General features: G+C 44.5%; 1 protein-coding gene across 2 annotated transcripts in view; it reads right to left on the reverse strand.

Moving 5' to 3' along the window:
- ATP8B3 (ATPase phospholipid transporting 8B3) overlaps positions 1 to 27,887 on the reverse strand; it is a 396,086-nt gene that overhangs the window by 114,379 nt on the left and 253,820 nt on the right. For both annotated transcript variants that reach the window (XM_085638336.1, XM_085638337.1), the window contains 4 exons: positions 23,850 to 24,058; positions 15,643 to 15,674; positions 11,455 to 11,611; positions 3,163 to 3,351 (listed from right to left, as the gene is read on the reverse strand). In XM_085638336.1, the coding sequence (XP_085494462.1) occupies positions 3,163 to 3,351; positions 11,455 to 11,611; positions 15,643 to 15,674; positions 23,850 to 24,058 (587 nt within the window). The remainder of the gene's footprint in view (positions 1 to 3,162; positions 3,352 to 11,454; positions 11,612 to 15,642; positions 15,675 to 23,849; positions 24,059 to 27,887) is intronic.

Here is a 27,887-nt window from a genome sequence, read left to right on the forward strand (position 1 = left end):
GTCCCCTTCAATCCTAAGGGTCCTTGGGGTCCAACTAGCCCACCAGGTACCTCCAGTAAGCGGCACGGAGCTGCGTTGCAGAGTGGTGGTCCAAGGCCAAGCCCTCTTTTTATGCCACTCATCAACGCAGCTCTGTGGCGCTTACTGGAGGTAGCTGGTGGGCTAGTTGGCCCTCAGGGACCCTCAGGATTCAAGGAGACTTAATCACCACAGGGCACGTTTGCACACTTGTCACATCAGGCCCCGCTCCACTCCCTGCACCACAGTGCAAATGCACCCTGTGGCGCGTTTTAAGTTGGGGGATTTATTCCCCTTCAATCCTGAGGGTCCCTGGGGGCCAACTAGTCCACCAGGTACCTCTTTTAAACGCCACAGGGCTGCGTTGCAGAGAAGTGCTCTGAGGCCATGCCCCTTTGTACACCACTCTGCAAACGCAGCTTATGGTGCACTGCTGGTGGGGCGATGAGGGCCTCTTCTGTCGTGAGGACCTCAAGACACAAGTGGACTCCATCCTCTGAGTAGCAGTGTGCCAGAAGCCGCGTTTGCAGCGTGGTGTAAAAAGGGGCGTGGCCTCAGAACACCTCTCTGAAACGCAGGTCTGTGGCGCTTACTAGATGTACCTGGTGGGCTACTTTGCCACCAGGGACCTTCAGGATTCAAGGGGACTTAATAGGGATGTCATAGTTAGAAATTAGCATTTAAAAAACCATTGAAATTCACTGAAAAAACCATAGGTTTCGGGTACGTTATTGTTAGAAATTAGCATTTAAAAAACCTTAGAAATTCACTGAAAAAAACATAGGTTTCAGGGACGTTATAGTTAGCTGGACATTTCACTCTTACAAAACCATAGAAATTCCACCGTTATAGTTAGTTCAGCTAACTATAACTTGCGCACCCGCAATGCACTGCTCATGACATCACATATTACATCATTCATGACATGGTCAGTGACATCACTGATGACATCACTGATGACATCATCCACGTGAAAATGTGATGCACCTCCTCACACTCTAATATAACCTTTGCTCCACCCACTGTAAAATACAGACTACCATTTTCTAAATCATTGACACACCAATACCAGTTACTACATACGCACTCACTGATTCCTAGGTCTACACACATATCCACTCATTCATCCATACAATCACTCATACACGCAAGTCACTCATCAATACAACACTATAATATGCACTCATACACCTATACAGACACTCACACACCGCCACTCATCCATGCAGTTACTCACACACCTAGTCAGTCATGTTAAGAATCAATCATACTCCCATTTACTCACCTATACAATTATACACACACCACCTCACTTATTCATACAGATACTAACGCATACTTACTCTCTTATATAATCAGTGATACAAGTACACACTCATCCATACAGCCAGTCTCACAATAACTGACTATAATGTAGAGTCATTTATTTACTTCAACTCTCACATACACTGCCTTTTACATATGAAGTTACTTGGACATGTACCAATGAGACATCCATTCACTCACCAACACACCCATACACACACTCACGCACCCATACAGCTGTTTACACATGCACTCTTGTACCCATACACCCAGTGAATCAACCACTCACACAACAATGCACAGTCACACACCTCCCACCCACCCACACTCAGTCTCCCAAAAAAATACTCAACCAATCAATAACCTACATAGACACTCATGTAGCTACTGACCAACCCATGCAGCAGCTTGCACAACAGACAGACTGATATAGATATTCACACAGTTTAGTCACTAACCCATGCATTCAGTAAGACACATTTAATCACTCACTTATGCAGTCGGTCACACACCTACTAAATCCTCCATCCAGACACTTATACACCCACTCATTCTTCAAAACAGCTTGGAATATATATAAAACATATTTAAACTTTACAGAAACACACAGTCACTGGATGATGTCATCAGTGATGTCATTTGAGATGTCATCAGTGATGTCACTGACCATGTAATGAATGATGTAATATGTGACGTCATGAGCAGTGCATTGCGGGTGCGCGAGTTACAGTTAGCTGAACTAACTACAACAGTGGAATTTCTATGGTTTTGTAAGAGTGAAATGTCCAGCAAACTATAATGTCCCTGAAACCTATGGTTTTTTCAGTGAATATATATATACATATGCGAAGCCTTGGGTGGGGTATGAAGCACTTTCCTCAACAACTGTAATAAAAAGAAGTAGGGGGGTAATAGAGGCGTGGGAGGGAGAAGGAAGGGGAAAAGGGGAGCACACATAGGGCAGGGGGAGAAGCACAAGAGGGAGAGATCACCACAGTAGCTTATGGGTGTGAGAAAGCAGCACTGAAATTGTGCTAGAGAATCACACTAGGGAGAGAGCTGCAAAACACATGCACTTGTGGAGTGTGTAATCAAAAAAAAAAGTTGTCTGCTAAACGTGAGCAGTGGAAGGACACACGTCAACAGACTATGTTCCAGAGGATAAACAAACACAGGATGGACAGGGCAAGCCATTGAATAAGCAAGCAAATAAGACTGACAGTAAAGCCCACCAACAGTAACCAATGAGCGTGCTTCTAGCCCACTGTAAGTTCTTGTTCCACTGTCTGGTAGGTTTGACCTGAAAAGGGTAATCTCTGTAACACACTGGCTGAAAATTTCCATAGCATCAAAGAAATTGCCTTTCTGTTTTCCAAAAGAAAAATGCTTTAGGAAGTTGTCTTCAGGAAGAAAAAGCCAACCGGTCCTCAATGCTAATTGTGGTTAATTGGCATTGTGGAGGTTCGCCGAAAGTCCTCAAATTGTGACAGTGGAATCGTTTTTGGTGACTGGGCAGTGGCTTAGTCAGCAAAGGTAGGTCCAGCGCTACAGTGGTGATTTTGCAGCCTGTCTGCTAAATCCCAAATAAAGACCTAAGAAAGTCATAGGCACTTTTTGGTTTTCTTCTTTGGCTGTGCCTTACTCCTTTCTTTGCCTTTCATGTAGGTACAATGTCAGTAAACTTAGCAGGTTACTCTAGGTTTCTCCTTTCACAGCACACATACGCCTCCCTACGGTCTTTCCTCTGATTCTATCAAACCGCCCCTTCTCACCACACATCTATCCCTCGCTTGCAACATTTCCTCGGATTACACTCTCCCTGCTCCAGGAGCCTCTCACCTAGAATTGACATCCTTTTGCGAGTGCTGTTAAAGTCCAGCAGGGCCAGTACTTGGTAAGTTCTCTCTACTCCGAGCTCACTGACCGTGATACTGTCCTGAGTCCGTGCGAGAAACACGTAACCAAAGTTCCTGGCAGCTGTGACGAGAGCTTCTTCATCTGGAGAGGCCGCCTGGTAAACAAGCTCACCTGGAAAAGAAGGAGGCAAGCAGCGACAATTTGTTCAGTTGCGTCATTTTATTCTCAGACTCCACACAAGCTTGCACTTATGACTGTGTTGGTAAACAAGTGAAGCAGAGTTAAGCTTGCTTACTATCTGAGGTAGCTTAGTTAAAGAGATCAACGGAAAAGGGACCAGTGTTATATAGGCAAGGACGTTTCTAGGGCAGCGGGTGTTAATCTGTGGTCCGGGGATCTATGACTGCTTAAAAAATGAAATAATATTAACAGATTAATAAAGTGTATATTAATAAAGAAGCAAAATTGAAATTGTTGTGACATGTGGTAAATGTGAAGGGATTTGAAGTAAGAGGCTACAAATGAAGTTGTTATCCTGAGAGGGATTCTTGGGAGCAGAGCAGATGCACCAACCAGGATAATATTCCTGGGAATTGTAAAACCTGCAACGTACATTTGTAAATAGTGCTTAATCCAGATGAGTGCCCTCCTCCTAAGTGCTCACAACTTTGATATCCAAGGAATCTGAAGCACCCTTGTGATGTGAAATGAATGGTTACATAACACAGCAGCATGTAGCACGCAATAGCACATACCAGGACGGTACTTCACGCCACTGTGCAGCACGCCTTAGCTTCACAGCAGAACCCAAACCAACTCACATTACAAAATACCATGGAACGCTGCACTGAAAAATAACTCATTGTGCCACAACAAACTCATCCCCCGGAACACCATCATTGTGTATGCGACATCGCATCATAATACAACATTCAGAACACGAACAATATTGAATGTTCTACTTATGTGGCTAAGTTGCTAGCCAGTCATCCTGGAGCTCAGGGTTTTATTTCCTAGTTCAGCACTTGACCGTAAACAGTGGGATTCTAGGCATATTACAGTATATCCCTTTGCCTTGCATGCTAAATATTTGTAATACAAAGTAAACGTGTAAAACATTATATTAATATTCCTTTGCTACAACACCAGTTTCGGGTGCTCTGGTGACAGACGTCTTCCACAGAGGCAGACAGGCGGATTTTTTTTTTTTTACTACCCCTTGCTGCCAGGGTTTTCCTGGTGGTAACGGGCAGTAAGAAACAGCGATGTCCGGCCATTCAAATTAGGCAGGCGGACATACAGTCAATTCTCTGATGGCCCTTACTCTGTTGGGCTGTTGGAGAAGTTTAGCGACGGCGGAGACGGAGTAGTCTCCCCAGATGTCAAACTAAGATCCACCCACTTCAATATTCAGCAGGTGGACCATTATGTTGGTTGGTAAGCGTACTCCTTTGTCATTGCGATGGGGTATGCTTACCGCCAATATATAAATCGAGCCCTTTATCTTTGACGTCAGACTCACAAATACTCATACTCTTCTTGTTGTAACAATCTACTTACAATAATTCATCATACAAACTCAATAACAACACATTTGAATTAATATAGCAGTGCTATTGCTTTTAAATACATTCTTACTCTGTAAATATCTAGATCGAAAGTGTGGGACCGCTGTTCTCCTTGGCTGAGCAACTGACTTCTTTTTTTAAGTAAACCCGCCATGCTGCAAAGCCTAGTATTAGAAAATCTTCGCACTTGATAACAAACATTCACCTGTTACCAACATACTTGGTTATTTCTGTCAGCAGGCACACAAGCTGCTGCTACCTCACTGCAAATCCCTTGCATGTATTGATATGATGGTCCTTTGACAAGTAATTTAGATTTTTGTGAGACTGGAGTCAAACACCACACAATAAATCTTTAAGTACAGCAAGTTGGTCTTTACAGGGCATGTGTAGAGCTGAAAGAGATTGCATTGACACCACTCCCTCAACTCAGTTAGTTGTCTCTTAAGAGGTCTGAAGAAAAAAAGGTTGACCCGCTCAAGAAACCTTCTTGGGCTACTTAACGACAATCTGTGCAAGAGATAGAACTTTTCCCTCAAAAGAAATGGAATAGGATACTAGGTCAAGAAAGAAATTAAACCTATCTGCGGAATTATGATTGCGTCATAGGAAGGAATGACAGAAATCTTTGAGAGTTCAAAAATGCTATTTCTCTGGGTGTTATTGCACCTGGACGATGAATTTGGCAATAAATCTATTTCCTCAATGAATTGCAATCATCAGTATGTCTATTTTGTAATCACATAGAGTGGGCTGTAGCCTTGTGGCAGAAGGAGTGGTGCAGGAGCCTCCAGTAGACAGGCAGGCTGCTGCCTCCTCTCTCCCCTTGGTGTGGCAGGACTGGTATCCACGACTTCTCTGGTCACTCTGGGCAGGATCGGATTAATGCCTCCAGGTTCCATGTCAGCTCGGCCTATCAGATTCCCCAAGCCACAAAGCTCTGTTTTGTCCTTCATTGTTTGCCGTGCCTTGTTAAGTGTCTTCGAATAAACTCTGAGGGATTAGTCCTCAATAAGCCTGCCAGATACAACAAGCACTTTGTGCACCAAAGCACGTGAACCTGAGGTGTGTTTAATCAGACAAAGCAAACTATTCATTCATTGTTGACGCAGCTTCAGTTCGCCACAGGTTGAAGGACTTGTGAAAGACAAATATCTACTCACGACTTCAAAGCACTCATTTCTGAGAAAATATGACACTGTGCAAGAAGCTGAACAGAATCTGTTTCCCACCACCTGCCGCAGCTTAAAAAGCAATGTGTCAATGCTCACACGTGATCGAGAGCTGCAAATAGAGAACATAAGCAAAGGTTAATGCACAGGGGTGCGCCTGCCAATGGTCATTGGGGGAAACGTGATTCTATGAGGCCAGTATACATACTATTGTTGTTTTGATGAACCTCAAGAGTGGGTGAAGAAAGGTCTTCTATCAGACACTAGACTGGCTATTGCTGATTAACTGGTGACAGGCCACTGCCAAAGGCCTCATTTAGAAGAAAACGCAATGTCTCGAAGGCTGGGATGATGGGCGCCTGAAGAGGCATAGATTTATTTTAGCAAAAGAACTGTTTTTGAGAGCCACTTAAACATCTGAGAGAAACCCAGGCGTATACAATCAATATTTTATGTTAGAGAGATTGTGAAAATATTATCCACCTCAGTTTCATAGTTAGGCAAAACAAGGCTGGCGTGTATCTGAAATGCAGGAATGAAAAAAAACTGATTTCCCAAATGAAAGGCGGTGTTTGTGTAAGATTCAGAACAATGTTAAATTATGAAATTAGCATTTGAAATTTGGTGTGCCCATTTAGGTCCTTTATTTGGATTTCATTCCTGGATTAGTGGAGTTCTTATAGAGGATATTAGTTTGGCTCGAGGTTCAGTTTCTCTGTGAATGACTGGAAGTTCATAGCCAAACACAAGAAATATTATTACGCAAATGCAGTAATTACAAATGAGGTAAACAGAAATGAAATGGTCCAACCTATGGATTTCACCTTTCATTAATCCTCTATTTACCTTGGCCAATAGGATTGGCGTTAGTAATGTCATTCTGCAGGGCATAAGCGCCTGCAGCCAGGGAGCTAGAGGAAACAGACACTTCAGTACTGCACGGCCAGCTTTCGGGCCAGCATCCCACCAGTGCATACTATGCAGTGGAGATCGGGCCAGCATCCCAACAGTGCATACCATGCAGTGGAAATCGGGCCAGCATCCCACCAGGGCATACCATGCAGTGGAGATCGGGCCAGCATCCCAACAGGGAATACCATGCAGTGAGATCGGGCCAGCATCCCACCAGTGCATTCCATGCAGTGGAGATCGGGCCAGCATCCCACCAGTGCATACCATGCAGTGGAGATCGGGCCAGCATCCCACCAGTGCATAGCATGCAGTGGAGATCGGGCCAGAATCCCACCTGTGCATACCATGCAGTGGAGATCGGGCCAGCATCCCACCAGTGCATACCATGCAGTGGAGATCGGGCCAGCATCCCACCAGTGCATACCATGCAGTGGAGATCGGGCCAGCATCCCACCAGTGCATTCCATGCAGTGGAGATCGGGCCAGCATCCCACCAGTGCATACCATGCAGTGGAGATCGGGCCAGCTTCCACCAGTGCATACCATGCAGCGGAGATCAGGCCAGCATCCCACCAGTGCATACCATGCAGTGGAGATCGGGCCAGCATCCCACCAGTGCATACCATGCAGTGGAGCTCGGGCCAGCATACCATGCAGTGGAGCTCAGGCCAGTATCCCAACAGTGCATACCATGCAGTGGAGGTTTCAGTTTATGGGCTGCTACATAGGAAGACGCCGGTCTCCTTATTTGATTGTGATGAGCGTATCAAACAATGTGTTCTCTGCGATGCATCTTTAAGCTCATCACTGCCACACTGCTGCTGCATTGTGTCCCAAGCCTCTGTCAAGTGCTCTAGAAGCCTAGCCAATGGCCAGTTCAGTCTTGTTTAAAGCTAAAGAAAGAAAGAAAGAAAGAAAGACGGTGAAGCGGCAATTCAACTGCGATGCTAATCGTTTTAACCAAACAAATGCCTTAAGTTAATACATAGTAGCCCTACATATAATATATATATATCTGGCAATTAGGCTCTGTTGTGGATTTCATGTTTTGATTGTAGGGTTCATGAAATTAGTAACTATAATTAGATCTAGCCATCCGTTAGGGAGGGCGCTGCTGTTGTGATAAGTAGACATGTTTATAGCATATTAGTCAGCAAGGTTAATATTTGCATCACGGGATTACTTGTTGACACACTGAAGACTTGTTTAATTAAGGTGCCCAGACAAGTCAATTACATACACATGGAAAGCAGTGGTGCCCGAGGTTTGCTTTGTGCTGTTTCAGGGCCTGCTTTCGAGTTTCTTGTACGTGTTAGTCTGTCGCAAACCTGATGGAAATCCCATCCCGCTTGTTACAAGTGCATTATATACTGCAGTGTGTTTAGTGAGGTGGGTGAGATATCCTTCACGTATGCGATGGAGTGAGTCCCCCTCTGCCAAACTCTCACTCTGGCCCCAAGCCTTTTGTTCATGCACAGACACAGTGGTCAGTGTTAGATCTGCACCTCTCAAACTATAATTGACCTGAAATTAGATAAAATGTAAATACAGTAAAGGAGCCAATCTATCATTCTCACTTAGAGCTTTAAATTAAGTAATTAAATATTTGATAAATGACCCACCTTCGGCTAAGCTGAGAAGCAAGTGAAACCAGGAACATTGTGGCCAAATTGATATCACCAATATGACCCTTAACCTTTTCCGCCCTTATCTTCAGGACTGTGGTGATCAGAGAAAAACTCCGAAGACGCTTAATGGACTTTAGAATCATAACGCATAAGGCCTGTTCCTGGCTAAGATTTAGGGCCGGGTTTAGAGTTTGGCGGACTGGCATTCTGTCCCAAACATGATGGATATCCGGTCTGCCTTATTACAAGCGTATTATATCCTAATGCACTTGTAATAAGGCAAATGGAATATCCGTCACATTTGTAAAGGAGTAACCATTCTGCTCAACTCAAAATAAGGCCCTTAGTTAGAAAGCTGGAAGAGGTCATATTCCTCCTTCCGAATTAGATCCCCCAAAGCGAGATCAAATCTATCAGAAACTTGCAGGACAGACATGATCCTTCAAGAAGTGGTGTGCTCCTTTTAACTAGGGTGCAAGCCCATTCATCCTCCCTGGAAGACAAGCTTTTACTAGATATATCACGTTCTTACACCCCATGTCCCAATGTGGAAGGTTGGGTATGAAGCGGAGTGCCATTGTGGTCGCCTTGCAAATAATGTATGGTTTTGACTCCTGCCTTCTTGCTGAATTAGAACTGGGTAGTTGGTCAAACAAGGGGCAAATACCAGTCCAGTCCAGAGCTCTCTACAGTTGGAGAACTGAGACATCTCCTGCCAAGCCCATGTCCGTGGTTTGCCTTCTTGTCTTAAGTGACCTTCTTCTCCATCTGACTGGTATCTTCAGTCACAATGTTGGGAAGACAAGGGGCATGCCCCCTAACAAGTGTTTCAATATCAGCCACAAAGCAAGGTCTCTGGGATCTTATGGGATACTATAATCAAGGCCCCACTTCGTTCCAATCTTGGCAACTAGTACATCAGCTTTTTTTTTTTTTTTATGCAAATTTATATAGTGTGAACTCGACCCGAAAGTATTGCAGCGCTTTACATGAGCACCGGTTACGTTACACAAGGAAGCATTCAGGCATGGGAAGATTAAGTGATTTGCCCAGAATCAAAGAATGAAACAGTGGCAGATGCAGCTGAGTGAATCCAAGGGACTGCATACATGCAGGCTGTTTTCTCCATGATTATATAGTCAATCTCTTGCTCATGCCTCCTTCTTTGTTAACAGGTCTGTCCGTCTGGTTCGGCAATTGAGCCTGTCAGCATCATGCAAATAATAAAAGTAAATGCTGATGAGTACAAGGCTTTCATCGTTTGGACAAGACAAAGTGTAACATGCTTTCTGATGGCAAATTACCCATGAAGTCACTATATTATTTGGAGATTCAGGATGCGACAAAAAAAGAATGTGGCATATGCAAATTACCCACACTCTAGGGTGAGGCAAGTTTGGTACAAGCAGTCAAAAAGAGGTTGGCGTAAGGTTTTGACTGCAAGCAACATGCTATATACAGTGGCAGCAAAATGTCACGGCCAGTGGTGGCCAAGATGTACATTGGGACTGCAATTATTATGTTTAGGCAGATTGACACATAGGGAAATAAGGGGCCTTCCAGAAACGTTGGTATTTGTGAAAGGCAGGAGAGTGGGGCAGAGTCAGTCATATGTCAGAAGAGCCTGCTGACATTTTAGCTATTCATGTACTGATCTCTTTTTAATGCCAGGACAGGCATATGACACTTTATGCATAGAGAACAGTCGTACAAGCGGTTGCTCCCACAAATGCTAACATTATGGTGGGGTGTGATGTTAGGACTCTTGAAAGGTGCCAGATTGGAGCACTAAACATGGAAACCTACTAGGGCTAACATCGTAGTGCAAAATAAATGCTTTGTATTAGGATTACAAAATCAACCAATTGCTGAGCATTCAAAATATAGCCACAAGGTTAGTGCCTAGCAGAAGAAATTCAGCGGGATCTTCCAAGGCATTGCAAGACACAATTGACTGCTAGTAACAAGACAGTGAGTAGTAAGACACTTGATTTGCATTCATGGGTCAGCTGCACTGATGTCTGAAGAGAAAAAGCATTGGCAAAGCCAGTAGGTCTAGCCGTTTAAACCTATTGGCTTTAACTGATGCTGCACAACATTGGCAGAAAAAGAGAAAAAAGGTGTGATGACACAACTCCTGTTGCCACTCACAACATTCCGTAGGAGCGCAGTGCGTCACCATGGATGCACACAACTACAGAATAATCCGGGCGCCATTTTCCTTTTTTCTTAATTTACCAATTCAAGATGGCAGACATCAGTTGGACTGGTTGAAAAAAAAATGCTTTTAGCACAAATGCGGGAATTAGAAATAAAAAAGGACTGTGGGTTGGGGGAATTGGAGCAGCGGGTGGAGGGACCGGGTAGGACGGAGTGTGGAAAAGCAGCACACGTGGGGAGAGTAGCACAGTGCAGGGGAGAAGCACAAATGGCAAGAACAGCCCAGAGATCAAGGGGATGTGCAGGGGCGCCTCCTCCGCTAAGGTGGAGGAGCGTCGCCCCACTGCTCTCAGACCAGGAGAAACAAAAAATATAATGATAATAACCTTGATATCATTTTATTTTTCACTACGGGGCTGGGTTAGAGCGGGCTGTGGTGGGGCTGGTGGCATGGGGGAGGAGTGGTTTGCAAATTCCAAGTGGGCATGACTGCTTGGCTGGCCATCTTGGGCCAGCCATACAGTCATGCACACTTTGCATGTTCCCCACCAGGCAGCAGTGCACAGCCTGGTGAGGAACATGCACAGGCTCCCACTGCTGTCTGAGCACCGTTCCATGGAGCTCAGACCAATCGCAATGCTGCATTGCAGCTTTGTGAGGAGCTATGGGGAGGGAGCCTGGGTGCTTCCCGTTTGCAACAAAGCTGAGGACAGATGGTGGTGTCGGAAGATAACAGAGATGAGGAGATACGGCGGCTGGCAAAAGGTAAGAGTTTTTATTGTTTTAGTACTCACATCATTTACTAAATTCAGATAGGAATAGTGACTGACTCACCCTCTTTCTCTTCCACCATCACGGTGTGGCAGAGAGCCAGTAGCCGGAAGAACTCCTTTGCCACATGTTCTTCATCACTGCGGACCATGTCCACCAGTGCCTGATCGTGAAACCGGAACTTCTTGTCTGCATATGGATTCCATTGAAAACTCACCTCCTGCAAGAATTGCAAAATAATTGAATTGAAGTGAAAGTAAAATCAAACGCACTCACAGTCTCTCTCTCATCAACCAACTGTGGTACAGACAAAAGATGGTCAAATATATCATAGTAGCCACAATGATTTCCAAAGGACAGCCAGGAATAAAGAGCAATTCTCAAACAAGCCAGAAAAGAAAGCTAACAGGATTATGGCACAGTCGTTCTCATGCAGGTAATCGTGGTTCCTCCCGCTGTGCTTATTTTGACACCGACAGTACCTCCTAAATTCCATGTAGTTAATTCTACTTTCTGCATTGATTCAAAGTCCACCCTGTTTCCGGTATCTGAAGGTACCTCTAATTGCTAGAAAATATCCAATTTCTTTCAATCTTTTATATACTTCCAACCTTGCTTCAATGAAACCTTTATGTAGATAATTGCAGGAGAACAATTTATAACATGAAGCAATGTACATAGAACAGCATGGTGTCTGGAGTCTGGGGATCCAGGATGTGTTGAGAAATAGAGATAAGATGCAATTGAGACATATCTAGCTGATCCAATGCACAGTTCTTTAAGCAAAGAAGCACACAATGTTTAGTAAACGTCTGAAGCTAGGATTAGAATCGGAGTGTCCCGATTTAGTGACTTCATTATTTACAGCACATTTCTTTCCTTTTTCAGGCCTCCTTTAGCGTCTGGAGGGAACTGAAAACCTCCATTTCCTTATCAGTAAGGGAGAGAATCCAAAAGCTAAATTCCCTCAACCAAAGGGATATTATGTGACCAGCCATAACATCTTATTTCATATTTAGTTTGCTGCAGACACTGGAGGATTTTCCATTCCTTCCAAACTCTAAATGAGACCCTTAGTCTAACAGCCTACGCATGCAGAGAGTTCATTTCCCCGCTGATGCCTACAGAGGATCCAAATTCTATTACCCGCTACCATAGAACCCTTATAGGATCCTTGACTTTTATAAATAATTGAAGTTGTACCTAGTTCACCTGAACAGTGCCCATTGCCCCTGCCACTAACTGCTAGAACTCCAATAACTGAATCCGGGAGTTGGGAATTCCAATTTACTTTTGTGTTGTGCACAGTATCAGAGAGGTCTGGTATTGAACACTCAGAGTTTACCCCGGGTTCACCCAGGGATGGTGAAAAAATAAGACAAGGGGAGTTTTATCAAATATTTCCTTAATAAAGAAATACAACTTAAATATTTCTGGATAACAGATTGTGGAGGACTGAGAAGCTCAGACTCAAAGGATAGCAATCCCACATTTAACTTTTGACATCTTACCATATAAGTAGTATAAACTGTTCATATTAATATGTGAGTGCCTTTGGTTATTTGTGGTGTGAATATATTTACCTTTATCGTCATACCTGCCTGTTATAAAAGAAAAACGCATTATTTTAAAGTTACCATCTCTGACTGGAACTGGGTTTACTGTATGTGCCTAGTGTGCAATGCTTTATCTGCTTTCCAAACCTACTGACATCTTCTAGATCAGTGAAACTCAAAGTAAGGCCTGGGGGCTCCTTGTGGCCATCCTAACTTTACATACGGTCCCCTGGGGAACAGAAGCCCTGATAACAATGCCAATAGTGAACTAAGAGGCAAGTCACCCTCTGGATGGCCTGGGTTTCTATTATACATGGACAACATTATAGTTCATTAAATGAAACCCAAGAAAAAAGTTTGTACAGCGCACATCCTGAATTCATGTATTTCAAGGTTCTCTCATATGTGATAATGAAGAAAAAAGAGCCTTAGGATCACATTTGATTAAGTGGAGTAGCTGTGATTAATCCCAGGTTTTACAGGTTTGCTGCTTTCACACTGTGCAATTAGCCACTAGATGTACTTTCTTTGCTTCCTGCATACCATTTTACACCTCCTCTCCCCTTTTGCCACCCTGCTGGCATTAATGCAGCACTGGGTCACACCACAGACCAAACATTCTAGCCTCTGGGGGAATGTTTGTGAGTACACATATTCTGTAGAATGCCGTGACTGCGCAAATTAGATACCCTTGGAAAGTCAAATGTGCAGCATATTACGTTTATCCAACTGCAATGAACTATTAAAGCCTCCTATGATACTGGAAACGAACAACAGTACCTGGAAGAGAATGAGTTTTTTCAAATTGTCTCACCAAATTTTTCAAAATATTTGAGAATATTCTGCGGGTCCCACAATTTCAGTGGATCCCTCAGAATATTCAATTTTCCTCACAAATTATGACTTAGGGTGCTTTTGAGACAGTCAAGTAAGTAGCTAGCTGTTTGTTGTGCATAATTGGCAGATTGCTGTATTTATATCGGTCTATGTTTGAATCATGTTGGTATTGTGTGTAAGGCTTGTTGGTGGGCTACAAACGTGTGAGGAATTTGCCTTTACATACACTATCTGTGAGTACCTAGTCACATTTGCATACTCTGCTAACTTGCAGAACAAGACTTGCTCCATTCAAGATCACACTGAAGTGGTGACCTAATATTCAACTATAGGCACCACCGTAGTGGGTCTATGGGTTCAGCCCACAAGCAGAGATGGCACACACTAGAATAACTTCAACATCGTAATAGATGGTTTCACAGGGTCCTCCTCTCAGTAGCGAAGAGGAGGCCATCAATAGATATTTGAAGATAGCAGGTTAAAGGGTCCAATCAGTGGCAGAGTCTTTCAACGCATAAGAAGGGATCACTAAGGAGCTGACAGCAGATGCTAAATGGTGTTCTGTAGAAGTAGTAGTTAGATTTAAAATGATGAGAGGTGAGGCATGAGCGCGAGAAGGGATTGGGATTTACTTGAAAAGAGTATTGTTTGCCCCTAGGCCCAAGGGTCACAAGTTAACATTTTAAGCAATACTGCTCCTGATATTGTAATAAATAAGTTTTGACCTTTTTGGAGCTTTTCATGACTCCAATATAACTATATGTTAATAATGAAAAAAAACTGAAGCACAGGGGCGGCACCTCTGCTGAGGAGGAGGAGTGTCACTCCAACAGAAAAATAAAATAATAATAACACCATTTTATTATCATTTTATTTTTCCTTAGCACCTCTGTAGGTGCGGGGCTGCCAGCAGAGCAGGGGAGGAGTAGTGGCACTCTTCAAGTGTGCATGATGGTTTCCTTGGGCCGGCAAAACAGTTGTGAGCACTTTGCATGTTCTTCACCGGCTGGAATGCACAGCCTGGGTTGAGAACATGCACAGGCCCCCAGTTCCCATCTGAGGGTCGAACCACAGCACTCAGACCAATCAAGTGGCTGCTATCAGCTGCGTCGCAATTGCTAAAGGAGTTTGGAAGCCTGGGTATTTTCTGTTCCTGCGTCATGGCAAGAAGGACGGACGAGAGGCGGACGCCGGTAAGGTAAGTTTACATTTTTTTTTTTTCCCTCTTTTTCTTTTTTCTTTTAAACCCTCTCACCCCGCCCACCACTGCTGCCCTGTAGCAGCCGCTACTGCTGAAACAAGTCCTCAGCTGCATGATTTGTTTCTCGTGCTGGAGTGCAAAGGCAGTCTGATCTGTCTAGTCAGTGCCCTTCACATCTTTACCTCGTTTGTCTTGACCAGCCACACTAAGGACTCCTTTAATGTCTGGTAACTACTGATTGACTGACCTAGGGCCAAGAGAAAAGATATCCAAGGGTGGCTAATCAGAAACCCAAAATAGCCAAAATCACAGCTTTACTGCAGCCTTCTAATGATGTTTTACAAATATGTTGCAACCATTTCACAATCTGAAGAAAGAACAGACACAGAGAGATGGATTTTCAAGGGCACACAAAAAGTTGCTTTAAGGTTGACTAAAAATATAGTTCATACTTATCAAGAATTACGCATGATTTGTTACTATTTTACAGAAGTCTTCTATCCTTTTATGTCTTTTTATAGATAATTTATGGTTTTAGTATAATTCAGTGATTTAGGTAGTACGTTGTTACTTTGTCAGATAATTGTATGTTTTACCTCCTTTATACAGCTATGTTGAAATTGGTACCTAAGATATTAAAAGACAAAAATGTCGTACCTGGAGCTCATTTTTGCTGTCCGAAGTCGTCCCTTGTAAAAGAAAAAGGTAATTAGAAAATTGTTTCACAAAATGATAATTTATTGTACTCAAATTACAGGTTAAAACAGATTATATGTATGGAAAGGACCCTTTTCAGAAACAGGATATGCTTATTTATTCCAGAATGTTTACCAGAGGCCCTAGAACAGGCTTCTCCAATGAGTAGCTCGTGAGCTACTGGTAGCTTTTCAGGTGTGTGCGTCTGTGTGTGTACGCATGCATGCGTGCACTGCCCAGACTACTAAATTCGTTTCCTTAATATACGTACAACAAAATTGAAAAGCAAGTTTTCAATGAAAATGTTTGTATTGTCAGAACTTTTTTCAGAAGCTGATGTTTGGAGAAAAATGGTGGAATTTGCAAAATCTATTTAAAGTTGATATAAACTGATCAATCATGTTGCATTGAGTACACTTATTATTCATATTATTACCTTTGTGCCAGGGGCATTGCAGCTATGGCTGTGATGTATTACCCATGTAGAGGCTTTCCAAATTGCTAAAGCCTGTTTTTTACATTACTGCTAGCAACCCTGCCTGCTGCACTGAGGTGATCACTACTGACAATATTGCAAGGCGTGGACACAAATGTAATTGTGTCGGACGTGACTGCTAATACAACACTAATAATATTAGTAAGTAGGATTTTCGATGAACATGAGTAGGCCTTAGTATTGAAAAGGTTTGAGAACCCTGCCCTGGAAGGAATGCAGGGCGTAGAAAAGTGATAGAAGGGTACAAAGGAAGACGCATGGAAAAAATGCAAGATAAAAGGCCAGGGAGAGGGAAAATTAGGATGCAAGGAAGGAAACAGGGAAGAAAAGGGAAGGAAAAGTTTTGGAGAATTAAAGAAGGAAGTGAGCAAAGGATGAGGGAGCTGGCTAAGGAGAAAGAAAAAAGATAGAGAAAGAGAGGGACAAGAAAGATAGAGACAAGAGGAAAACAAAAAGAAAGAAAGGCAAACTGTCAAAAAGGAAGGATAAAGTGATAAGAAGAACAGGAAGACCAGGAGAGGGAAGTATGTGGCAAGGATGTGGGAGAGGTTGTGTCATAACATCATAGCTGCCGACTTTGGAACTGGGAAACCAAGGTTGATCTCGGCGTCGGCTCAATATCCTGTGATTCTGGGAAAATCACTTAATCTCTGTGTGCCTAAAAAACCCATAACTGAATGTGACTTTGTTTATTGTCACAGGTGCTCGTGTAAAGCTCTCCAATACATCTGGGTCGAGTTTGCACTATATAGAACTGCAAAAAAGTATTGAGCAGAACAAGGGAAGAAGGAAGGAAGGAGAGACTGTAGATGGGGTGAAACAAAAAGTGAAATAAAAGGAACATGATATATAGGCAGATGAATGGGGAAGGGAAGGAGAGAGGTCGGAAGGAAAGTAGGAATATGGGAAAAGGGAACTGTGAGGGTGATGAAAGGAAGGAAGGGAGGAATATTTGAAAATAAATGAGTATGTGGAAAAAGGACTAAGACGGTGGGGAGGAAAACCAAGGAAGGAAAGGAGAGAGGGGTGGAAAAGAGGGCAAAAGGGATTGGGGCAAGGCGTGCTGAAGGACAAGAGTCGAAATGAAGGACTAGCAGAAAGGCACAAGGAGTAAGGAGAAGGATGGATGTAGGAACTGCATACGGAAAGAAAGTGGAAAAAGTGATGGAAGGATAGAAGTAATTGAATAGGCAAGCATGACGAAGGAAGACAAGAAGGAGAGGGAGTAAGTGATTCAGGAAAGTGTGAAACGGGAAACAAAGGAAGAAAGAGCTCATAGTGGGCATTTTACATATTATTATCATTAGGGAAGGACCAAGTTGACAGTGTCCCATCAGAGCTGCAAAACCTCACGCTATGTGTTCTAGGTGTATTTATTTGGGTGAATTTCCAAACGTGCAATATAGCAATTTGAAGATATTGGTGGTTGCACCAACGAGGAGGTTTCTGTAGGTGTGGTGTAACTCATTAGAGGGTATCTTGCCTTGACTCCGCCCCCCACCTTCCTCTAAAGGAACATTTTCACTGATGTAAAAAGCAGGCTTAACACAGTTGATATTTTTCGGCACACACTGGTCCAATTCACAAGCTTCTGCGCCTTTTTCAAAAAGAATAGCAGTGCTTGGGTTTATTTGGAGAGGTGAATTATATTTTTCAGTGCTCTCTTGAGAGGCACTGAATTGACTATTGCAGCAGGTAGTGAAATCTTCTGGTGGTTCGTCTTTTAATGACCACCCTCAGGATTTCAGGAGTCCAGCATCTACCAGCATGCTCCACCCCTGCATAATTGCAGGTGACGAATAAGCAAGAGGTGAGTGCTCCCTCAGCCCATGCCTCTGCATAATGTGGGCCAGCTGTGCAGCATGGTGTTGTGCAAACCATCATCGCAAAGCACAAGTCTAAATTGTGAGCTGGGGACCTGCATGATGGTATGCAGCGTGCCAGATCAGAGCAGCATCAGGTGCATCGTGCTGATCTTCTACCACGCAGTTCCATCAGCACCTATCTGACTGGCAACGTCACAGTCATCAGCTATTGCGAACTCATGGAAAGGATGCAGGAAGCCAGGAATATTATGCCTCTACAGGTGAGGACAGAGATGGGTGGGATTGTTATGAAACCGTCATCATAGGCATTCCTTTCCACTTGGATGGCTATAAACCTTTGAACTGACACTGGTGCTCGGCACCAGTGTAGTTGTTGAATCCTAATCCCCCCAGCGTTCCAGACAGCAGCACCAATGAGATGGCAGCTGTAGGTGAGGAAAGACCTCCAAGAACATGGCACACATCTCCTGCTATGAGATGAGCAATAGAAGTATGTGGGTCATTTCAATAAAATGCCATGGGTAGTGAAAGGGACACTGAACACCACCCTCCCCGTTGACATAACAGAGCTCATACCGTATCTCACCCTTAGCACCTCTGGAGTTCCCTCTTTGGTCCTGAGGAGTTGAGCAAGGAAAGCAAACCACAGAAGCGGGGCTCTTAAAGCTATCCATTGCTATCCCTAAACGACGTCCAGGGAGACAAGGACTTGCTGTATCATTCAACTACTGTAACAGTTACTCCATGAGGTTGTACATGCCGGAGAACAAGGGAACTCTGTGTCTAACTGAAGGGCTTGTGCATGGATTCCAGCCTCTGGATGACGGCAGCAACAAGTGCAAGAATGCAAACGCTTTTGCTGAGGTGTTGTAGCTTGGCGACATGTATGGTGGGTGCTTATATTTCCACACAATGACCCCATAGTGCTACGAATACAATCATATGGAGGTTGCATTCATATGTCAAGCATTGTAGTTGATGTCTGGAGTGATATTTGGTTCCTCCAGTCTGCTCCTGTATGCATATCAAATCCCCAGCTTTTGTAACAGAATCAATAGAGGACGTCAATGTTTGGTCTGTTTTTCCAAAGTTTACTTTCTAAGATGTAAGTGAGAGCTCAGGTTTTGTTGATGTTCTCAACACACAGCGCTGCTCGCCCTATCACAGCAAATCATTTTGTTGTTCTTGAAGCAGATGGATTTTTTTTTCAATCAAAAGTATTGTGATGGGCTTGCTGCTGCCTTCCTCTTGCAATCATTATGTGCTCAATTTTCCATTGCATGAGTGGATTTGCTTTCATCAGAGTAGAGCGCAGTGTTCTTGGCTTATGCCATTGATCCGCACAAGTGCGTTACCTGGTTCACACCTCGGTCTCAGGAGCAGTCTGGCCTATTGGAATATTGGGGCTTTTCCCAATAGGTTAGTTCTTCTGAGTAGCTGCAGAACTGGGGCAGACTCCTCTACGTGGCAGACGGAGGCGAAAAAATCCCATATCAAAAAGGAAGGCGTCCATAGCTGGTAATTTGTTTAGATTTCAGTGGAAATTCGAACGAAAAAAAGACCGTGAGAGAGTGATAAAACAATTAATAGCCACTGAAATCTGAACACTCATATTTTGAAGTTTAGAAATGCTTAAAAGTAACACTAGTAGACCTAGAAATTGTTTGAAAGATATATTGAAATATACATACACTTAATATGCATTAAATATATTATAAATGTTCATATTCACTGAGAATATAAGTTTGGACATTAGATTTAATATATTATCTCCACACATTAAAAAGTCTGTGTCGGCTTTTTTGATATGGTATATGACTCTATTTTCACAGCAATTGAGTCATTGAAGTTGGATGGTCACTTGCAGTGAGCCCAAACGGGAGGAAGTAAAGTCAGTATAGCCATTCAGTAAAACTCAAGGTGAAACTTAGCCAGAAGAGCCTTATAAATAGGGCTCCCGGTTTTCCATTTTTATGGATTTTTACATATAAATACAGACGGAAATCTATATTTCCTTTGTCTGTATTTATATTTAGAAACGGCAAAATACTAGCAAGTTTTGCCGCGCTGCCGTCTGGTATTTTGCTACCGACGTTCCAAATAAACAATTCTGCTGTCCCGTGTACAAAAGGCAGCTCTCACAGGGGGGTCCTGTTGACACTGCCCGCAGTCTGGCAAGAAGGGGTGAAAAAAATAACAAAGCCTCATTAACAAGTGAATGGTCTTTTTAAAGATCTGTGAAGTACTCAGGTGCGGCTTGTCCGCTTTATCTCGCGCAGCAAGAAAATCCATCTGATTTGAAGCACAATCTTTGGGGGATGTTGCGTCGCCTTTAGGAGTAAGGGATGCATAGTCAAGCAGGACAGAGAACCTGTGAATCGGACAAGAGTTTTTTTGTACTTTTTGCTTTCGTTACTTTTACAATTTGCACGTATTGCAGTAGTACTTGTATCCATCAGTTAGCGTTTGCTATTATAATTTTACAGCAACACACCCCACGTTGCCTACACCAAGGTAGTCACAGTCTACGTTCCCTCCTCCATGAATTATTAACATGCACCCTCATAAGTTTAAACTTTACTGAGAGGGGCACTTTTTTTTTGCTTCTAAGCTCCTTATTACAGATGCTGTTAAAATTCGACAAAGACTGCATTGATGCAATTTTGCATTCACATTTGCCCCAACGTTTGAACTACCGTTTTTGCACTGTTATTTCACGGTCCAATTTTGCGCCTGTCGGGCTTTGCAAATGTTAGATTTAAAGTTGCACCTATGCATGCTGAGCCTTCGGCCATCTTGCACTGTAACCATATAACCTTCTTGGTGTAGTTAGCAGGTTAAAGTACCGTATGCATACACAGCACTCTAACGTGACTTGATAGGTGCCATGTCAGTCCGTGCACACACACTGGCTGCTTATAGTCAAAATATTTCCGTTTCCATTGATTCTGGAGTGCTGCACTTTTGGCTCAACAAGGAAAGAAATGACGTGGGTATTCCAACTCATTAGACAGTTGTCATTAGATATTATTTCTGAGTGACTGCTGCAGCGTTGATACCACTCGGAATGTATGCTCCCGCCGTGGTTTGCCTCATTATATTGCTCTTCTGCTCGCTAATTAATTCACGCTTGACGGTTAGATAGTCAAGTGCTTCTGGTGCAGGCCGGCCTCTGCGTATATATTCACTAAGGGGCAGATTTACAAGCCCTGTGCGCTACTTGTGCGTCACTTTTAACATGGGAAAAGTGACGCAAAAATGGCGCAAGGGGCTTGTAAATATGCCCCCAAGTGTTTAATTACTTGCTTGCTGTGGTCACGTAGCCTTCTATTTGAGATGACTAGAGGTAAGCCTCTAGAAGTGTCAGTGTGGCTGTGTTGCTTACTATGTAGTCCATTTCTAACCTTCATGTTTTGGTACGTAAGGAATTTGTGTCGCAGTGAGATTAAGGCATTTGTGTAGGATCACACAGTTGTCGAGTGGGGAAACCAGGAGGTAGAAATTCGGTCATCCCCATTTCCATAGCCAACTATTTGCGGAGGAACTCAACCATTTATGGTTTCAATTTTAATATGGAAGCCTCTGTTTCTGTTATACAATATTTATATGTTTTTGATATTTTGTTTATTATTTTGCTGGAAACATAATCGGTTTATGCTTGACCCCTTGTTACCTCCGTAAGCATTTGTGTAAAATAATTTCAAATAAAGGCAGCTGTTGCATGGCTGCATCCACCAGGCCTCGAGAATTCGGCGATCAAAATAATATCCTTTTCGCAATTTTTATAATTCCTTAAAAGTGTCTGTGCTCTGCGGTCGTGAGTTGCAAGCTTATGACAGAACCATATTTTGCCAATGCTTGTTGTTACAAGCCCCCGGGGGTACCAAACACCAAAAGCTCTATAGTTATGCTTCCACCTCGCGCTCCTCTCTCCACCCTACACTTCCTGCCCTTTTTTTTTTAACCAATTTTTTATTTGTTTTCTGGTACAATATAGCCTATATTGTACTAGAAAACGAATAAAATTGTCAAATTAAATAAATGTGGAAAAATACTCGCTGTAGCGTCTTTTGCTTGTGGCAAAAAAAAAATGGCCAAAAAATAAATATGGATAAATACAGACGGAAATGGCGAAAAAATAAATACCATAAAACGGGGAGCCCTACTTATAAATGACCACTATTGTTTATCGGTTACGGGCATGCCACCTTCCCAGTGCATATGGGATTTGACAAGTATGTGCACTGTACTTTTCCTGTTTAAAGATTAGGTTTGCTAATATGCACACTGTGGTTTTCTGCATTGAAAACCAAGGAAATCCTGTAGCATTCAAACGCACTGTGCCACTCTAGAGAAAAGCCCGCCTTATGTAAACCAGTACCGGCCCTGCTCCTCATGGGAACAGTCTGTCCTGAACTGCCAATCAAGGCGCTGGCGTGGGCTATGGAACCATGCTTCAATCGATCAGGTCGTAACTGGTCCTGGGTTGCTTGTGTTCTGGTACGGAGAAACCTGGCTTGGCAGTTCAGACTGGACTGTTCCTGTTGGAGCCGGACAAAGACTGATTGCATATGACTGGGTTCAAACTGATGCGACATGGTGGGCAAAAGAACAGTGGCTTCAAATGCTACCTTGAGCAACAGCCAGGGGTTAGACTTATTGCTAGCATTCCTCCCATCACCGTTTGTGCGTTTGCTAACACAGACACTGCACATCTCCCGAGTCATCAGTAAAAAGAATGAGTTGATCCATATCGTGTATTCACCCAGCCGGAATTATAAATGGACAAGGTGCAAACCGTCTAATGAAGAAGCCAAATGCTATCATGATGCACCCCATTGATAAGCATTCCATCTCTCTCGGGTGAATGCCTGTCACTGAACAGAGGTTTAATAGCTCTCCTCCTTCCAGTTCTCCCTCTGAGTTCTGATCATGGTACCTATGCACCGCTCTCTCATTTGCAACTTCGCATTTTCATCACACCCTTGGATGAACAGATCTTATTTCTCGCTTGTCTTCTTCCTTATGTTCCTTGTAGTGATTAATTTCGTTGTTGCCTAAGTGCCACTTTCATTTCAATAGCTGAGGAAATACAACTGGAAGGATTTCGAGCTCATTAGGGGAATATAGTCGTACGAGTCTGGGCCTATTAGTCCCTGTTAACCAACAGAAATGAAGCATCAAAGTCATTTCTGCCCCAGTCTTCGCCCATATCGCACAACCGTACGCCTCCCAAGAGGTGCCACTGAAGCCGAACAAGGCACAGTGTCTGTTGAGCACTCTTGACAGCCCAGTCATCTCTTTGCCTCCTTCGCCCCTTTCTCCCTTTCACTGCCCTGTCTTCACTGCCCTGTGCGCCTACAACTTGTATAATGGATTGTTCCTTTGAGGTATGTGATCAACAATTACTAGTGGTCCGGCCAAAACCTTTCTTCAACCTTTCAGCTCTTCTGAGCAGAGATCTGCAGTTTGGAAGGACGAAAGGCCTTCGTTCTACTAAAGTAGAGGTGTTGCCTCCAAACCATCAGAACTTTGTACTTAAAAGCTGAGAAATCTCTGTTTTACTTAGGCGTTTAGCAGAGTGGATCATTTCCCTGGGAGGCAGGAATTACAAGTATTGGCAATGGGTGGCATAGGAAATTAAAGAAATTACTTCTCTGCTCATTCCTCACTGAGTGACCCCGGCTCATGCCTGGTCCCAATGTTCACCTTAACCCAGATAGTCCAGCCTCCTCTCATGCAAAAAAGAAATAACACCAAGCAATGGGATTGGGTAGCAACCATATTGAGGAAAGAGGTTTGATGAGAGCAACAGTCTACTATAAAACAATCTGAGAGTGGGTTACCATATATTCTCCCGTTGATGCAACACTTTTTGAAAGTCATTATATTCTGCGTCAAGGTGCCCGTTTTATCCGAGAAGATGTACTCAATTTGCCCAAGCAGGTCATTCAAGCTGGTAGACCTGGCCTTCGCTGGTGTGTCCTTGGCAGCATAGTACATCTCGATGTCCCAGCCAATAAGCAAACTGTGAACCAGGTGAATAAACTCCAACCTATTGGACGGAGAAAAATGAATATTGTGTGACTAAACACTTCGACCAATTATGGTGGTCTAGTCAGCTTGTCTCATTAAATGTACAACCGAAGATGCAAACAAATAGAAACAAGAGTTTAGGGAAATGAGGAGTAATGACCTAAGGCTATGGAGGCGTTCGTACTGTTAAAGTGAGGAAAATATTCCAATAAAATGAGTTAGATGCACGGGCCCCCCACAGTAGCTTTACTGTGATGGCCATGATGTGAATACAGTACATGGCAGAAGAAAACATGCTCTCCAAGGATGCAGTGACGAGAGAAAAGGAGGAGGCTCCTGTATGGGGCAAGTTGTGCAAATGAGAGTGAAAAAGTGCTGTAGAGAGAGATGGGGCTGGAGCAAGGTAGAGTAGAACAAGCTATTTAGGAATTAAAGGAGATCAGAATGTGAGTGGCGTGAGTGAGTGAAAATCCATTAAGAAAAGTAGAAAAGAGTGCATTTATGAAGATGTGAGTGTCCCAAAGTTATGATGAGAAAGGAATAGGGGAATGTTTGGGTTTTGGCAGCCGATCCTGCTCTCACAGAAGCCCCTTAGCCTCCAGACTACTGGTGAAATGCCAGAGTGGCATATGGCTATTCTGGCCCTTTGAGGAGCAATATGATAAAGCGAGGTTAAGCAAGACGTGAGGAAGAGCTAGAAAGCAAAAGCAAAGAAAGTAGATGTTGAGATGCGTGAAGAGGAGGCGGTGGAAGGAGAAAGAGCGGGAAGTTGACTTGTTGGCTGGCACATAATGCGGGGTCATTTCCATCCTACATCTGGAGTATGGACAGCTATCTCCTACTCACCTTGACTCTACTCTTTATACGCACAGTATCATGATCACAGTAACACAAGCACTGCTGCTGTCAATCATGCACACCACCAATGTACTTTCCACTTAGACCACACTTGTATTCCCTCACTCTTTCAGTGAAACTGTAACGCCCTGAACGTCTCAGGATCGTTTAACAGACACGATAATGAGAACGCAACCACTTGTGAAGGTTTAGTTATTTTAATGAAGGCAAAAATAATACAAGGAATAAACAAAGGTTATAGTCACTGGAATCCTCCAGGCTAAGTACGTTACCAGCCCACAGCACGGATGGTCCTAACCGTCCTCTGCATATACGCCGATCCCGGCGTATGCCAACAGAGGGCAGAAATGAAATGGCCGACAATGCCAATCGGTAGGCTGTGAGGGGGCACGAAGAGTGTTGGGGAGAATCGAGGAGTCAGGGAAACACCCAGCCGGGGTCTCTACCTGAAGGGAGCAGCCGCTCAACCTCTTCCTCAGACTGCACCGGGACGCGGAGTCACCTCCTGGTGATGCGTCACCGATACCCCAATCACAAGCAAAGAAGACTGAACCGAGAGCAGCCGCTCGATCGATCCTGTGGACTTCCGAGTCTGTAACGCGGCAAACACCTCCTGGTGTGCGTTACAGCTGGCAGTCCCTGTATCTCTGGTCGGGCTGGGAGTTACGACTCCAACCAGCAAAAGCGCCACTGCGCTTTGACTCAGCCGAGTCAAAAAGCGAAGCTCAATGGTTATCCGGTAGAGCTTCCGGGTCCTTCACAGGTGACGATGGGGCAAGACACGGCCCAGGGAGTAACGACTCGACCTACCTCCGTTCTTGCCTTACTGGAGCACCACTCCGGAACACTGCTCTTCACTAAGCAGGTACGTCGGTGTAAACACAATATCCGACAGCGTTGTACCTCCCGGTTCCTCCCTTTATAGGGCGTGTTTTCCTTGAGTTATGTAACAGCTCTCCTGTTTACATAAGGGCGTGTTTTCCTTGAGTTATGTAACAGCTCTCCTGTTTACATAAGGGCGTGTTTTCCTTGAGTTATGTAACAGCTCTCCTGTTTACATAAGGGCGTGTTTTCCTTGAGTTATGTAACAGCTCTCCTGTTTACATAACCTCTCAACCGCTAAGCATCCTGGGAGATGTAGTCCGTTTTCGCTGGTTACCGTTTTCCTCCCCTCACATGACAGGAATTCTTGACAGTACATCCTCCCTCTCAGCGGCTCCCCACGGGTCCAGCGCTGGCAGGAAAACGCCGATGGAACAAGGAGACCAAGCGCGGAGCATGAACCCCTTCAGCCGGATCCCATGACTGCTCCTCCGGGCCATAGCCTTTCCACGCAACCAGGTACCACAGCTTCCCCCTGCGCCATTTGGACGCCCGTATGCCCGACACTTCATACTCCACCTCCGACTCCACGCATACCGGCCTAGGTGTCCCAGACGGCTTGGAGGGTGCTGGTTTGAGCAATGATACATGAAAGACAGGGTGTATCCGCAATGACTGGGGCAAGCACACCTTCACGTTCACGGGACCCATACACTTGGTAATTCGATAGGGGCCCATGTACTTGGGATGGAACACACTGTTCTTTCGAAACCTCATGTTTCTTGTGGATATCCAGACGTAGTCTCCAGTGCGGTACAGTGGCCCGGGCCTTCTCTTCCTGTCTGCCGCAGCCTTGTATCTTCTCTTGGCCTCTATTAGGACAGCCCTTGAGCGCATCAACGTGTCTTTTATGTGTGCCACCCTGTCCGCTGTGGCGGGAATCCTGTCCTCTCTGAACGGATGTAGAAATGGCAAGAACCTGGGATGTTGGCCATAGTTGCTATAGAACGGAGATGACTGTGTGGAGCTGTGAGTGGCGTTGTTATAGGCTATCTCTGCAACCCATAGCAAGTCGACCCATTCTTCCCTGCCCTGGTCCACAAAACATCGCAGATACTGTTTGAGCGTTTGGTTCAGGCGCTCGGTTTGGCCGTCCGTTTGAGGGTGGTAGCTGGTGGACAGGGCGGTCTTAACATGCAGCGCAGTGCACCAAGGCTTCCAGAATTGCGCAGTAAACTGCGACCCCCGGTCCGACACGATCACCCCAGGTAATCCATGCAGTCGTACCACATTCTTTAGGAGTAGTGACGCCAATTCCCCGGCCGTAGGGACTCTCTTGCAGGGGATGAAGTGCCCCATTTTCGTCAAGTAATCCACCACCACCAGTATTGCCGTCATCCCCTGGTCTACCGGTAGGCCCACCACGAAGTCCAGTGATATGCTATCCCATGGTCTATCCGGGGTCGGAAGTGGATGTAAGAGCCCTTGGGTTCGGCCATGGTCGGCCTTCATGGTAGCACACGTAGGACACTCCTGTCCCCACCTCCTGACATCCACTCTCATGGTTGGCCACCAGAAATGCCGTCCCATGCTAGCCACCGTTTTTTCAAAGCCCAAATGACCTGCGCATGGAGAGTCATGGCACCAGATGAATGCTTGTTTCCTTAGCCTAGGCGTGGGTATCAATAGGCACCTGCCCTTCAGGGGTATCCCGTCCTTCAGCTGCCATTCTCTGTGACTGAGGAGCCACCTCCGCCATGCGAATGACCTGATCCCTCTCTTTATTCCCCTCAGGAAAGTATCCGGTTGGATAACCCCCAATACCATCCTCGGGGAAATGATGGAATGCTCGGTCGCAGGCAATGGTTCCTTAACTGCAGATTGACGGGACAGAGCGTCCGCCTTCCGGTTTTCCGTCCCCGGCCAATATGTGATGCGGAAGTTGAACCCCGCAAAGAAGATCATCCACCGCAGCTGTCTGGGAGAAAGGTGTCTTGTGGCCGTCATGAACTGTAGGTTCCGATGGTCCGTGTACACCGATACCACATGTCTTGCCCCCATCAACCAATGCCTCCATTCGGTGAAGGCGTCCTTGATTGCGAGAAGCTCCTTCTCCGCAATATGGTAGTTGCGTTCGGCGTCGTTGAGTTTGCGGGACATGTACGCAA

This window comes from Triturus cristatus, chromosome 12, assembly GCF_964204655.1.
Source record: "Triturus cristatus chromosome 12, aTriCri1.1, whole genome shotgun sequence".
Classification (NCBI taxonomy): Eukaryota; Metazoa; Chordata; class Amphibia; order Caudata; family Salamandridae; genus Triturus; species Triturus cristatus.